This window comes from Somniosus microcephalus, chromosome 14 (genome assembly GCF_052327205.1).
Source record: "Somniosus microcephalus isolate GS21.2 chromosome 14, FLI_Smic_1.0, whole genome shotgun sequence".
In the NCBI taxonomy this organism is placed as follows: domain Eukaryota; kingdom Metazoa; phylum Chordata; class Chondrichthyes; order Squaliformes; family Somniosidae; genus Somniosus; species Somniosus microcephalus.
Window position 1 is genome coordinate 62,091,372 of NC_141000.1, and position 15,279 is coordinate 62,106,650.

The following is a 15,279-nucleotide window of genomic DNA, read 5'->3' on the forward strand; positions in this document are numbered from 1 at the left end:
ATGATTTATTAATTTTGCTTTCAAAGCATGGGAATGTGACAGTCAGGCATGTCCTACTTGGATGTGCTTCAGTGGTGAAAGTGAGTTTTTCTTGCATCCCTGATCATGAACAGAGGATTCTGTTCAGTCAGTTATAATAAAATTCTCTGAGAAAAAAAAAACCTGAACCATTTGTAAGCAAAAAAGCAAAAAATTGTGAAAGTAACAGCTATAGATGTTAATGTTCAATTTAAGTTATTGAATAAGCATTAATAATATTTCTCTTTCTCACTCATACAGGACCAGGTTCCATGCGAGACTCAGGCACCGGACTAGCAGGCGTCACCATATCACTGTGGCTGCTAGCAGCAACTCTAGTCTGTCTAATTTACAAATGTTAATAATATGAAAACTGAATACAAGGAAAGAGGAGACTATTTGTATTTCAACACGGTGCGTGACACCGCACAAAAAAAAGTATTGCTAGAAAAGCTTTTAGAATAGAAACAAAACAAAAGGTCGAGGGTGTATTAGATACAAAATGATCAACATTTGCTCATGAATTTCAAATATTGTGTAAAAAGAAATTCTTTCTCCTCTGTCATTTTTGCTAATGTTTACATTCACGCAGATCTAACCCTTTGTTTTGGGTCTGAATTATGACATTTAATCAGCGCAAAACACAGCCCTGCATTTGTTGGTGCCAAGTGACCCATTCACTGTATAAAAATTAACCGTTACTGGAGTAATATTGGGGGTGATGAGTGAAACTGAAGCTCATTGTTAAATATATTGATTATGAATTAATGAATCACCCACAATATTTAGGCACAGGCACGGATGTGCAGCAGCCTGGATCAAAGGGTAAATTCTTGATGGATTTAATCGATTTGCTCAAAAAAGTAACATGAATTAGATGGTGCCCTCTTCTTCAATAATGTGCTTAAACTAATTCAGAAAAAATTGTAAAGGCTATGGAACGCTTTCTTTCAAAGTATTAGGAGAACTAAAGATGCCATTAGCAGTATATACCATTTATCCTGTAACAAATGCTGATACATTCTGACCAGATCACAGAAATATCTCTATGTTACTCTATGTAAATTAATGAAAAGGATAAAGTGTTGGAAAAAAAGGTGTAATTTTTTTAACCCTCCTGATTCCCATTTATTACTGGGGGAACATCCAACTGGTCATGTTTTTCAACCAGGGACCTCAACCAAGACCATACTAAAGGGAGTAATTTCAGTTTATTGAAGCCCTGTCTGATTTATCCTGTCATCTTGTTCTAGTGAATATAAACAAACATTTTGTTAGCAAAATACAGGATATATATATCAACCTGCAGTGGTTTATGAAAATGACCCCTCTGACTGACTGATTTCAAAGATCATGATGTCACATGGCCTGTGTCATCTATGGGATGATTTGTTTTGTTGCACAATGCTTAATGATTATGAGTTCTATTGATAGCACAGATTTCTTGTTTATTTATTAAATATATACAATTTTATCATTCTTTACTAACTAAAAATGGTTCTCTTGTAAAAGCTTGGACTCTTTTAAAACAAAATATGTTTTTTTTCTCCTGATAATTTGCTTGTTACTGAGGGGAAATCCAAGTGGTCATGTCCTTCAAATGCATGGGTTTCTAACAGGAAGGTCCTCTCTGAAAATCATAGGTTTTCATGAGAGAATGTAGAGACATTAAATCAAATTTCAATGGGTATTATATGAGCATTGGGTCTGAACTTTGTGGACAGAGGGAGTGATATGTCATTGGTCATAAACCACTGCTCGTTAAGCTATGGGCGTGACATACTAATTTTAAATATAATACATGAGATGCTATAGATCACAACTAACACACAAGAGTTTCTAATAACCACAGCAGCTCCCAGAGCATACAGTGAGTCATGTCACTCCACGTTCACTCACTTGTGACAAGCTCTTAGAATGAGTCCACAAGGCACCAGTTCAATGGGTCATAATAATTGCTTATCTTATAAGAGCTGTAAAGCAAGATTGCATTTCACACGCTAAAAATGTTCTTCATTTCTGTCAGTGTATATATGAGGCCAATGCCCATGAATGGATTTACATATGTTGCTAGCTTTAGACCATGCTAGTTTTCCTTGTGACAGTTAAGTGCTGTGTACATACAGAAGAGAAGGCCTGGGAACAGTGGTAGGATTTTGCCCAACTTTATTAAGCTCTAATTAATTTTTCAGTTAATAACGATCATATAACATGTTGTGGTGCTCTGTAACTTTTTTTTGCATTTCTCTATATAATCAATATTCAGCATTACAGTTCTGTAGATGGATGTTTCTAAAGGTGAAAGAAAATACACTATTCATTGCTACTGCAAAAGTAATTCTTTGCTGTGTTCAACAAAAGCAGATTATACTGGAATAATGAAGCAGTTTGAAAAAGACTAGATTAACTTGTTTGAAATAAGGTGAACATTATGTACAATGGTGATCACAAAGATTCTGTATTAACACAGTTTGGATCAATAAACCACTGCTGTAACGCCAACGTAAATCTATGAATGGAGGAGCACTCCAAACAAGAATTACAGTCTCTAACATGCAACAAAATTACATTCCTCAAACAGTTCAATTTGTGATTGTGAAGCTGATTTATAAAAAAGAAAGAATCACAATGAAACATGCAAAAAGCATTTTAATACATTTTTTTTCTTTAAAGATTGCCCAAAACTAGATGCAAATAACTTATATGGCATAACTGTAAAAAAAAAGCAAAAAAAAAATTAAAATAGTGTGTGGCTCTAATTTGAGTTCTATAGTTTGATTTAATTCCAATGTGGTTCCTGTTTTTAATGCTGTGGTAGTTAAGTCTAATATTTTGCAAGTTTCTTGGTTTAGCAGTGGGTACTGGATATGATTTTTGTACAGCTTTCATTAAAGATGGGATTAGCACAGAAACTCCACAGAAGCAACTTTACCACAGCTTTTTTTTTTTAAATTGCTTTTCTTTTTCCCTTTCCTCATTCTGCTCCTTGGATACTACTTGCTGCAGGCATCCTCTTCCAGTTGGGAGCGCTGTACAATCCGGGCTATAGCTTTCCTCATGGCCAGCACTGACACTGCTTGGTGATTGTCTGATGGGTGATCTGAATCAGAATCTGCCAAATCTTTCTCCCATCCATCCCAAGATGAAATGCCTCATTCCCACCAAGAAGCCTATCTGACAAATGTTATCCTAAGGAAAGCAAGCTGAAGTAGCGGGAGCCCTTGGCCATGTACTTGTGGTGACTCCATGGTTGGGAGTCAGTTGCACAACTGCTTGAAGCTACCACGTTTCCAACATTACCACAACTTCAGATTTATAACTACATCCATTATGCACAGAATTCCATACCGCTCTACCAGGCCGCGATGGTGCAATGAAAGAATACAGAAAAACTATCTGTTGCTAAAGCAAATGGCGATAAACTTGGGCTATGCTAGTAGCTCAAAAGGTGCTCATAGCGAATTGTCAGCCCATTTTATGGTGTGTCTGACTTTCTTCGGGCGTGTGTAAAATGGGCTGCCGATTCACTACGAGCCCGTTTAGCGCTACTGGTGTAGACCAATTTCACCCCCAATTATACTCTCCAGAAAGATAGAAGACTAAATGGTAAAATGTTATATGGTTTATGGTTTAGTGCTTGATGATTTCTAGGCCAACAATGTCCTTTTAGCATCCACAAAACAGCTTGATACCTTTTTGCCTAAAAAGTTATACCAAACACTATATATTACAAAAAACAGAGGTCAGTCAAAATAACCATAGATATCATTGACCGCTTAATGATGCTCAAATAGGTTATCAGGCTTATGATAAAATAGACAATTTTATTACTGACACTGCTTATCACTTTGCCTTGCTGATAATTTGTTCAATGAAAATTCCTTTTTTTTAAACTTTGCATGGAATAAGATTTGTAGCAACATGTCAGATATTTAAATTATAATCATTACTTTTTAAAATAAATATTCACTGCACTTTAGAGCTACGTGTTCACCATTGCAGAATATAAGTTGCAGGCACGATTAAAAGTGTTACGATGTGCAAAAGCTGAGGGTTTTACTTTACTTTCTTTGTTACTACTTTGAACTGATGGGCAATAGTCTGTCACCGATAACTTCAAGGCACTAAGTGTTAGATATGTTTTATGTATTACTTCAATAAAAGCTGGGGAAGACTTTCACCAAGTATGGTGAGTGCCCAAACAGACAGTGCTGTGAGCCACTAGTTGGCAATAACATTGTCCCATTGTCTACTGACATTATGATCAGAACTCCAAAACATTTTAATTATAACCTTATTATTGTGAACTACACTTTTTCCCCATTTTTTTCTCCCTGGCTCTGGGCAAAACAATAACAAAAAGTTACTGAATTAAGTACTTTAATAATATGATTTATTCTCAAATTCATAAAGCAAATACAAATGAATCACCTGGTTCTTTGCACCAATTAAGTTGTGGCAATGTTGTTTCTGGTGGTCAGCAATCCCATGATGCTCTGCTTGAACTGTGGAGTCTCTGTAAAGTATTGTGATTGAAGGATTGTATTGTAAATATTTCTGTGCAACAAGGATTAAGCAGGCCTGTAAAATGCAGAAAGCTGTTTGAAGCATGCCATGGCTGATTGAATCCTGCTAATGTCACATGTTGAGGAATTTCAGTAAGGCTGGCAGGGATGGGTTGTTCCTCAAAACTTTTAAGCAATTACCTACATCACTACTTCAGTAAAACTGTTGTGACTAGCTGGCTGCTTGAAAAGTTTGAGGATAATAATATGCCAAACAACTTCTAACTAAAATTAATTTTAATTGAACTATGGTGCCAATCAAATTCTATTATATAATAGTTTGATTTATATGACATGGTCATGATACCAATGGCATATGAGATTAGATTTTTGCATTATCTGCTCACTGAAACAAATGTTAAAGGGATCTAACTTTTTGACACTAACAAATAAAATATGGGACAGTAACTGCTTAACAGTGAGTTATAGGCCATGATTTACTGAATTAATTTGTTGGTATAACTATTTTGCTCTGACAACAAATCTTTTTCTGACCAATGAGAGATTTAAGGACAGGAATAATGTTTCCTACCAGCAGTACATTGCTGATTTAAGGTTGTAGTTTTTTTTTAAATGGTTACTCATAACGTACAGGTTGACAGTGAAAATCTCCCTTGCATCTGATGACGTTACTAGGAATGCCTCAGAAAGGTGTGGAATAATCCAGTACAAATGATGGACATCGCCAACAAGGACCAGGCAGCAATGTCCCATTCGACCAATTATGTCAGTGTCCACATAGGTGTAAAATGAGATTGCTAAAGCTCATTTCACTTCAAAATCTCCTGTCAATTGAGCAGCACCTACAAAGGGACAAGAGGCACAGGGGAAGGTGAATTCTATTGACTGTCAAATACTGATGACTTAAAGAAACTGATTGGTTTATGTAAGATCTGCAAATTCTGATTTATAAACACAGCCAATCATAGGTTATGAACTATTTGAGTGGTTGATCTACAGAGGTTGAGTAGTTGGTATGTTACTGGATAATGGTGTCACAATGTGGCTCTATTGTACAGGTTGCTTAGTATAGCCCATCATTTTGGCTGCATTGTTTTTTTTTCTCCCTCCAGTTATCAAATATTTTGTTAACTGACAGTGCATTGTTTTGCATATACATTTCCTACACATTACTTCCACCTATGCACAAGCAAACTCAATTGAAACATTTGTCTCTGCCATGAACGTTTCAACTCGTGGGAGCCAGCTAGGAATTGAGGGAGGGCAGAGGTTGAGAGCTATTTTCTAGATGTATACAAATGGAGAACAGCCCAGGCTACAGATCTGAAGAAATGAATGCTGAAGACTACAATTACTCTCTGCTTTGAGAGTTAATCATCACATGCAGAACTTTGCACTATAGTAATCGTAGCTTCTACAGGCCACTGATTGACTTACCGATATGCCCCCTTTGCAGTGTTTACTGTCCATGCATATCATTCGCATTCAGTATCACGTCAATCATCAGGTACATTTGCTTACAAGAAGTTCAGATACAAACAAAACTTCAGTTTATTTGTGTGTGGTCGCTGTTAAGACTCTTTATTAGCATCAGCTGTAACCTTGCTCCAATTTGGCAACAACCTTAAAACTGATTCTAATTAAATAGTCTCTAATATGCCAGAGAGTCTTCCAAAAGTTCTATGTAATATATTCTTATTCTTTTTCCTTAGTCATGTTTTTGCTCTTTTTACCCATTTTTTCCCTTTTATCATCTAGCCTCTTTTCAGTCTCTATCTGTTTTGCTGAGGAGTATTTCAAATTTTGATTCCCTGATTCAGAGATCGAGATATATTTAAAATGTGGAGACTTAATTGGTGTGCATTGTGCAGCAGTGGGTCCGATCTCCAAAGTTGGTGCTGAGGTAAGTTGCAAGCCTCAATTTACTGGCTAGAATGTGGTATAACTAAAGTCTGAGTACTTGTCACCAGATGCAAGGAGAAGATAACCCCATTCTCCATTACTGTCAGCCAATTACATTGTAAAGATAAGTAAATATATTTGGGAACTGATTGGCTTATTTGACCTGTGGGCCATAACTGGTGTCTATTATACCACCAGAACTGATATCTCTTACACTATTGCAGGAGCTTAATAAACTGGTGCTCTGCATAAAAGTATTGTGAGCACGTAGTATTATTATTCATAGTGTTTGGCACCTGAAGAAGGAATCTAGGTTTCAAAAATTTAGCGTACTATACAAATGTATTGCCTTCATACTATCGCCATATTACTTTTCAATCTATAAATAACCAGATACTGCTATAGGTGAATACACATTTTATAATGCCATGATAAATCTACTGCTGCTTTGGAAAATATTTAAAGTTCAGAGTGTTACAATATACAGTAATTATGAGATTCTATGAGATTTTGCCAAATATACTTGTGATTTAGAACAAATACATCATTGCAGTATTATACAGTTGAAATCTATGTAACAAAAAACATCATCTGGTTTATAATGAAATGTACATTTATATGCATTGTATTCAACTGTGCTAACATTTAAGTAATACTTCCCTTTTTTTCTTTACATTGATGCTAACCCATAAAAATTAGCAATGGCATAACAATGGTGAAACACATTTGAATGTATTGCATCGATTCTAGTTGATGATATTTCATGCTCTTACACTTTTGGATAACCTTCAGTGTGAATTATTAAATTGCAAGTCACATACCATGGAATCGTTTTCACTGTTACAATCTAACTTCTTACATGACATGAGTCACTGTACTTCAAAAAATAATTCATTATGAAGAGTGCTTTGATGTGTTTCAGCATGAGAGGTGCTCCATAAATGCAAATATTATTTATTTTTCTATATTGGCCTTATCCCTTACTGACATAAAATGGGGACAGGGAGTTTCTACCCTAAACCTTTAGTGACTGATACCAGCAGCAATGTAAATATAATTGATCTTAACAAGGTTTATACTAGTACTTTTATGATGCTCACAGCAATGACTGCACCAAGTCTTGTTATTATATAAGTATGTGTCTATATGAGATCAAGAATTTGTAATTAGACTGATGTTGTCACACGCTGGCTGTAATGCCCAATACTGACTTCTGTTTTGGGTGCATGAAGCATACTTAAGGGAATGGGATACATAGCCTCAAATGTACTATCACCTCTCACTTGTTTCAGTAAAGAAAGATTAATGCAGTTTATTTACATTTATTTATTATAAGATACAAGTGGCAAACCTAAATATATATTCATATTATGGACACATCAGCATCTTAGGATTTATCCACATTCTTCTCTTTAAACATGTCAAAGAATTTGTAGAAAGATGCTGATTTTTAAAATTTTTTGGAAATGTTCTGATAATAAGGGTATACATGAGGTGCATGAGTATATGTTTGATAGGAACAGTTTGCTGCAACGCTGATAGTGCCCAGCAACATTTGTTAAAGACCTCATAGAAATGACATTTGACTGAGCTATCTTAAAGAATTCCTGGTTCTGGAACAGCACCAATTAAAATAATAGCACCTTAGAGACTTGCCATAATATTAAGTGCAACAAGTAAACTCCAATGACATCTCTATTCTGTTGAAATATCAGTGCAGAATATTAATGTTTAAATAAATAAACCACACCATGTTACAATGCATTAAAAAAATTCTGTTTATTGGATATACTTCACTAATTTTTGACAGAAATAAAATATTTAGTATTAACATTGTGTACATATTTTGAGTGTTATGTAGCTCAAGATATAACCTTTGAAGAAGGTAACTGAGACTAGCATAGTTGACATTGACCATCTTCAATAGTAATTAAAATATTCCCTGTGGAAACCATCATGTATTTGTCGGTTTTGTACCTTTACATTTCCAACATTATGTATTTCCTGCCAATAGATTTAAAATGCAGAAATAAGCTGCTCTACCAGTTACATTGCAGGCTGAATGTTTCCTTTTTATAGCACTCAGCTGTGACTTTGTAATTCACGTTAAGAAGAACTGAGCAAATTGATTAAATACAGAAAATATAAAAACTGGATCCAAATTGTAAATACATCCCAAGCAATTTACTTCAAATTTCAATCTAAATCCCTGTCAGATTAGTGCAACCCTTGTAAAGAGCTTACTTCAGATATACCAGGCAGAAAGAAAGACCACCGCCTACAGTGGGATTGTACGTCGCAAATCCATAACATCCGACGCTTGCGGCCATCCTGCCCCTCCTTTACCTCCTCTTTAAACTAGAAATGGCTGAGACACCAGTAAAATTGGTGGGCTTGGTTTGAGTAGCAATTTATTCATGCCCTTTCCACCCTAACTTCAAAGCATTCCTCCAAGGTTCACAGAAGGCTGCTGAACCAAAGCCCAGTAGCCTCCTCAATCCTGTTCGAAATTCCATGCAATCTCTCTGAAGGCCAGCAAGCAGGCCAACTGTGGACTGACACATAACAGAATTGCTAGCAATCCCACCCATCATGCACCACGTGCAACACCCAGTGCCTGAGACCGAATCAGGACCTACTGCCCCAAATGTAACCCCTAAAACACAATGCACAGCAGCAGCAGTGAGAACAGCTCCACAAAACATACCTGCAATTTTTTGTAACTTCTACTATGATTTGTGGACTTTTGCTATTTTTACCATGATTAATCCAAAATTTACCAACATTTCAATTAGGGGTAAGTGTTCATAGATGTTTTTATTTACCTGTCTGAGACAAAACAAAATTTAAAAATGAGGTAGCTGTTGGGGCAATTGCTTTCAGTAAAGCACCTCTTCATCTCCCCATTGTGCTGAGTTTACTTTAAAAAAAAGGTTTTGCTCCAATCATAGTAGATGCTGTACTGAAAATGAATAGCAGATGTGTGCCAGCTAGAGAACTCTTTCCACCAGGAATCCATACATCCTGTGTCAATGGAGCACAGCAGTTTCAGGATCTTCTCTTTAGGGAAATGTTGTCTGGAACTGTGTGGAATATCCCTTCTGCTTTGGGCTTTTGTAAAAGCAAGGTGGCTTCAAAAAAGATAGAAGCTGCAGTAGACAAAAAGGGTGTTCAAAGTGACAGTACGAACCCTCCAGTTGCCTTCTCCTGTACAACTCATTCATACCAAGTATCCTACACATAACTTACTCATAACTAATTGTAATCAGCAAAGAAACAATCAGTGTTCTTCACCATTAATTACAATAATGGAATTTTGAATATTCCAGATAACAATGACAACAACCTGTATTTATATAGCGCCTTTAACATAGTAAAACATCCCAAGGCATTTCACAGGAGCATTATAAAACAAAATTTGACACCGTGCAGATGACCAAAAGCTTGGTCAAAGAGGTAGGTTTTAAGGAGTGTCTAAAGGAGGAAAGAGAGGTAAAGTGGTAAAGAGGTTTAAGGAGGGAATTCCAGAGCTTAGGGCCTTGACAGCTGAAGGCGTAGCTGCCAATGGTGGGGCAATTAAAATCGAGGATGCTCAATAGGCCAGAATTTGAGGAGCGCAGATATCTCGGAGGGTTGTAGGGTTGGGGGAGGTAGGGAGGGGCGAGGCCATAGAGGGATTTGAAAACAAAAATGAGAATTTTAAAATCGAGGCGTTGCTTAACCGGGAGCCAACGTAGATCAGCGAGCACAGGGGTGATGGGTGAATGGGACTTGGTGTGAGTTAGAACACGGGCAGCAGAGTTTTGGATGACCTCAAGTTTACAGAGGGTAGAAAATGGAAGGCTGGCCAAGAGTGTGTTGAAATTGCCATGGCAGGAGATTTGGTTGAAGTTCTGGAGCCCTGTATATAAATATGATTTGAGATCTTAAATCAAGGTGTAGCAATCATTTATATTGCAAATACTTTGTGATCTCTAAACTGTTAGGAACACTCACATCTAAAAATATCAATGATTTGAAACTGTAATTAATTCTGCTAAAATGTTCACATTTTAAAGAAGCTACAGTCAAAGGAACACAAGTGAAAATAGCAATGTTTGTTACACTGAAAGTTGCTGGATGCTCTATAACTGTCCCATTATGTTAAAGGAGGATCAAGCAGCTGACGCTAATCGGGTAACTGAAGGCTTTCAACATTACCTATTACCTATGGCAGAGGTGACGGTGCAATATATCGTTGGTTGTTGTGGATGCAATATATTGAAATGTGTTGGAATGTGCCATTCCTAATTGATCCTGTCTTTACCCTTTGGCAAGTTGGTCAACAGGTTCCAGCAGCAGTAACGTTAAAAGCAAACACACACACACACACACGTACACATTTACACATACACACGCTAGCTAAAGTAAACTCTGGCTACATGTTTAGGTTCATGATGTGCTTAATTTTTTATTCTGAACAATGAGAAAACAAGCTCATTGCTGTTTTACCCAATTCCTGCCAAACTTACTCCTAGCTCTATGTTGCTGTGACCCACTCTGTACTGCTGCACCACTTGTAAAATTGTGTTGATGAATCCTATGTATATTTTGTGTGTGATTATAAACATATTCCAGTGAGTGGATTTTTCTACTTTTACTGCTTTCCACTAGCTTGTGTTGCTTTGGGTTTGCTAACATGAATAAAACCTGTTTTAAGTGAAAACGTCTGTCTCATATTTTATTCCTACAACCAACTCATTGGCCGGAATTTTATCTTGGAGGCGGGTAGGGAGTGCGGGTGGCTGCAGTGCGGTCAGGAAACCTGGGAGAACGGCTTTCCATCAGGCCCTGCTGAAGCTAATGGCAGGGCCTGATTAATATTTAACATCTCAGTTTCCCGCGGGTAGGGCTGTGGCACTAGGCCACAGAGGAGGGAGGGAGGGATCAAAGGGGGAGGGGGTCGAAGGATGGAGATCGTGGAGGGGATCGAAGGATGGAGATCATGGAGAGGGTCGAAGGATGGAGATCGTGGAGAGGGTCAAAAGATAGAGATCGTGGAGGGATCGGAAGGTTGGAGGGGGGCCAGAGGGGGGTTCGCAGCCGGAGGGGTGGTGGGTGTTTGGGGCCGAGGATTGAAGGCCGGAGAGGGATCAGAGGCCGAGGTTTGAAAGCCGGAGGGGGGGACCTGAGATGGGAGGTCTCCTGGGGGGTGGGGGGGGGTGTCCGATCGTGGGGGCTTTGCAAGGCAGCAACACTGGATCCAGCAGGTAAGTGGAAAGGCACTTAGGCCAATAACATAAATCATACATCAGCGAATGACTGGATAGTCGCACTTATCAAAGTGCTCAAAATTGAAATATGCTCCAGAAGACAGATCTACACTGTAAAATCAACCTTAATAAACTACATGAATTACTTAGATACACAAGAACAAGTAAAACAAAAGGGTCATTGACAAACAGAATTAATATTAGTGCCTGGAAAACAAAGAATGGCTACATTATCATTAGGTTTAAAGTAGTTATGGAAAAGGACAAAAAAAATCAAATGTGAAAATACTAAACTGGAGAAGGGCTAATTTCAGTGAGTTGAGAAAGGATCTGGCCCAGGTGGAATGGAATCAAATATTGGCAGGTAAAACAGCAAATGAGCAATGGAAGGCCTTCAAAGAGAAGATAGTTCGGGTACAGAGTAGACACATTCCCACGGGGCTGGGGAAAGAAAGGGCATCTAAAGCTAGAGTTCCCTGGATGACTAAAGATATAGGGGGAGAAATTCGGGTGGTTAGCGCCTGGTGGGGCACTAATGAAGTAGTGCCAGGGTGAGGTGAATCCAGCGCCACATGCCAATCCAGTCGCCCCTTAGCGCCGCCACTAACAAATAACGCCTGGGGCTTTAGCACCAGAGAGATTGTGACATCAGTGAGCGTGCAACTCACTCAGCGCTCGATCTGCAAAATTAATTGTCGCCCCCTGCCTTAGCACCTCGCCCTGACAGTGACAGGGAGAGGAGGCGTCAAGTAGGTGGATGCCGGCTCCAGGAACACTACTTAAAGGGATCAGTCGCAGTTGTCAGGTTAGTGTTGTTTCACTGCTTCCTTGTCAGTTTGACATTGCGCAAAAGTTTAATTCAGTCATTTAAAGGTTGTTTAGTATCAGGAGTGTTGTGGCTATTAAAAATTAGTTACATTTATTTTCACAACAGTAATGAGTCGTAGCTGTCATGTTAGTGGGCTTCCTTGTCAGTTTGACATTGTGCAACAATTTCATTGTCATTTAAAGGTTGTTTAGTATCAGGAGTGTTGTGGCTAGTAAAAATTAGTTACATTTATTCTCATAACATATCAAACTTCTACACTTGGTTACATTAATGGGGGCTGTACTGGCAGTCGACCTTGCCCTCCAGGATCTATGGTGGAGGGAGCGGAGGCAGCGAGAAAGATTGGAACAACAGAGGGAGGAAGAGGGCCATCGGGGCTCTCAACAGGAGGCCTTACCCGCCGAGGGTATTCTGACAGCACTTCTCCTACCTTCAATGAAGTGAGGAGCAGTGTATTAGATGGCTCCACATCACCAAGGTGGTGGTCACAGAATTCTGCCACCTCCTCCAAACAGACCTCCAGCCTCACACCAGGATGACTTAAACCCCAGATCCCTTTTCCTCACCACATGCCCATCATGCCATCCCTCTGTCATGCCATATCACAGCATCCTCCTGGGCACAAAGTTGAAATGAGAGAGACCATAAAATATTGCAAACTCCATAAATAAATTTATGAATAAACATACCTCACAGGTCACAATCATTCTAATAACTAATGACCCTTGTGCCTGCCATAGTTGAATAGCTGTGATTGTGTGCAAGGCGTGAGTTGTGGGTGTGAGTGTTGGTGGGTGAGTGCTGGGGGGCTGGTGCTTTGGGCAGTGTGTGAAGCTTGTGGTACAGATGGTGATATGTAGGATTTGGTGAAGCATTCAAACACCCTGACCACCTGACTGAGGTGGATCTGCTATGAGCACACCTGCTTCAGTCCTCCGGCTCCTTCCCCTTGTTGTGCTTCTCCTTGCTGAGGCAGCTGCACAGCCGGTAATGCTGAGAATGAGGTGCTGCAGTATCAATGAACCTCCCCTTTAAGTACTGGAAAGAGCCTGTGGCAATGATGACTTGTGATTAAACTGCACCTGATATTGGTTAGCGCTTTGAGTTTTAACGCCACTGAGCTAGGCCATTAGCACTTGTTTTAGCACTCCAATCATTTCTTTGAGCAATGAGACTGAATTTTCGTGCAGTCTGAATCATTAGTGCCTGGCGCTAAATCTCAAACTTTTCTAAAGTTACCGCCCATTCCAGGGCTATAATGAATACCTCCCCCATAGAGATTAAAATGAAACAGAAATAGGAGGTGTCATAAATCGCAACTTCTACAAGGAAGTACTACTGAACGGCCAGCTGAGAGGCCGCCCGAGGAGTACAAATACTGGGGCGTGGGCCCAGCTTGGCCAGAGACAGTCTGGAAACAGGAAGCTAGTGGCTACTAACTAGACCTCCATGTTTTGTTACAAGTCGATTAAAGCCTTGCTTTATGTACAACCAAGTGCGTAGTGAGTCTTTATTACGTCAGGAGGCTTATGATAAATGTTAGGTTCATAATTCAGTAGAGAACCAAGGTGAATACAAAAGGTACAGAGGGGAACTGAAAAACAAAATAAGAGGGGCAAGGAGAGAGTATGAGAATAGATTAGCGAATAACATAAAATATATGAATAGTAAAAGATTAGTCAAAGAAAGGGTGAGGCCGATTAGGGAAATCATCTTGTGGAGACAGAGGGCATGGCTGAGGTATAAATGAGTACTTTGCATCTGTCACTAAAATAGATCAAGAGGAGGTACTAAGAAGTTTGGTAGTGCTCAAGGTAGAAAAGTCACCTGGTCCAGATGGGATGCATCCTAGGTAGCTAAGGGAAGTAAGGGTGGAAATTGCTGAGGCTCTGGCCACAATCTTCCAATCTTCCTTAGATATGGGAGTGGTGCCAGAGGACTAGAAGATTGGAAATATTACAACCCTGTTCGAAAAAGGGGAGAAGGATAAACCTGGCAACTACAGGCCAGTCAACCTAATGTGGGGAAAATTTTAGAGACAATAAACTGAGACAAAATTAATTGGCACTTGGAAAACGAAATAAATGAAAGCCAATATGGATTTGTTAAAGGCAAATCGTGTTTGACTAATATGATTGAGTTCTTTGATAAATTAATGGGAAGGGTTGATGAGGGCAGTGCGGTTGTTGTTATGTATATGGACTTTCAAAAGGCGTTTGATAAAGTACAATATACAGGAAACTCTTTGGTATCCGGCACCGACGGGACCGGGATGGTGCAGGTTGATTAAAAATTCCGGATAACGGAGAGGGTTATCTACCAAGGCTATTTTTAACAAACAAAAATAAAAAAATCTAGAAATGTGCAGTATACAGTAATTGGGTACTCACCTACAGAACGTTGTGTTAAGTGGATGATGGAAGATGCTTGATTAAGTACAGTACTGCCAGTTGAGGGTAATCCATAACTCTTTAATTACTTAACAGTAAATCAAAACTTATACAGTAAACAGAAAAATGGCAGAACGGAAGAGACTACCGGCAGCGTGGGAGAGTCAGACTCCTGTTATTGAGGTGTTCGGACTTCCGACAGTGCCAAGAAGCCGAGTAGTGGCAGTTTGGAGAACTACCCCCACTGACTAACTCGGCCACCGTAGGAGACTCGGACTCGGACTCGGCAACATTTCCGGTTATTGAGGTGTTGTTTTCGGAGTATGAATTTTGCCGGTTAATAGAGAATTCCGGATATTTAT

General features: G+C 39.0%; 1 protein-coding gene across 3 annotated transcripts in view; it reads left to right on the forward strand.

The window, feature by feature from the left end:
- Positions 1–11,151, forward strand: part of lsamp (limbic system associated membrane protein) — a 1,225,843-nt gene extending 1,214,692 nt beyond the window's left edge. For all 3 annotated transcript variants that reach the window (XM_086006581.1, XM_086006582.1, XM_086006583.1), the window contains one exon: positions 280–11,151. In XM_086006581.1, the coding sequence (XP_085862707.1) occupies positions 280–380 (101 nt within the window). In that variant the 3' untranslated portion in view covers positions 381–11,151. The remainder of the gene's footprint in view (positions 1–279) is intronic.
- Positions 11,152–15,279: the final 4,128 nt, after the last annotated feature.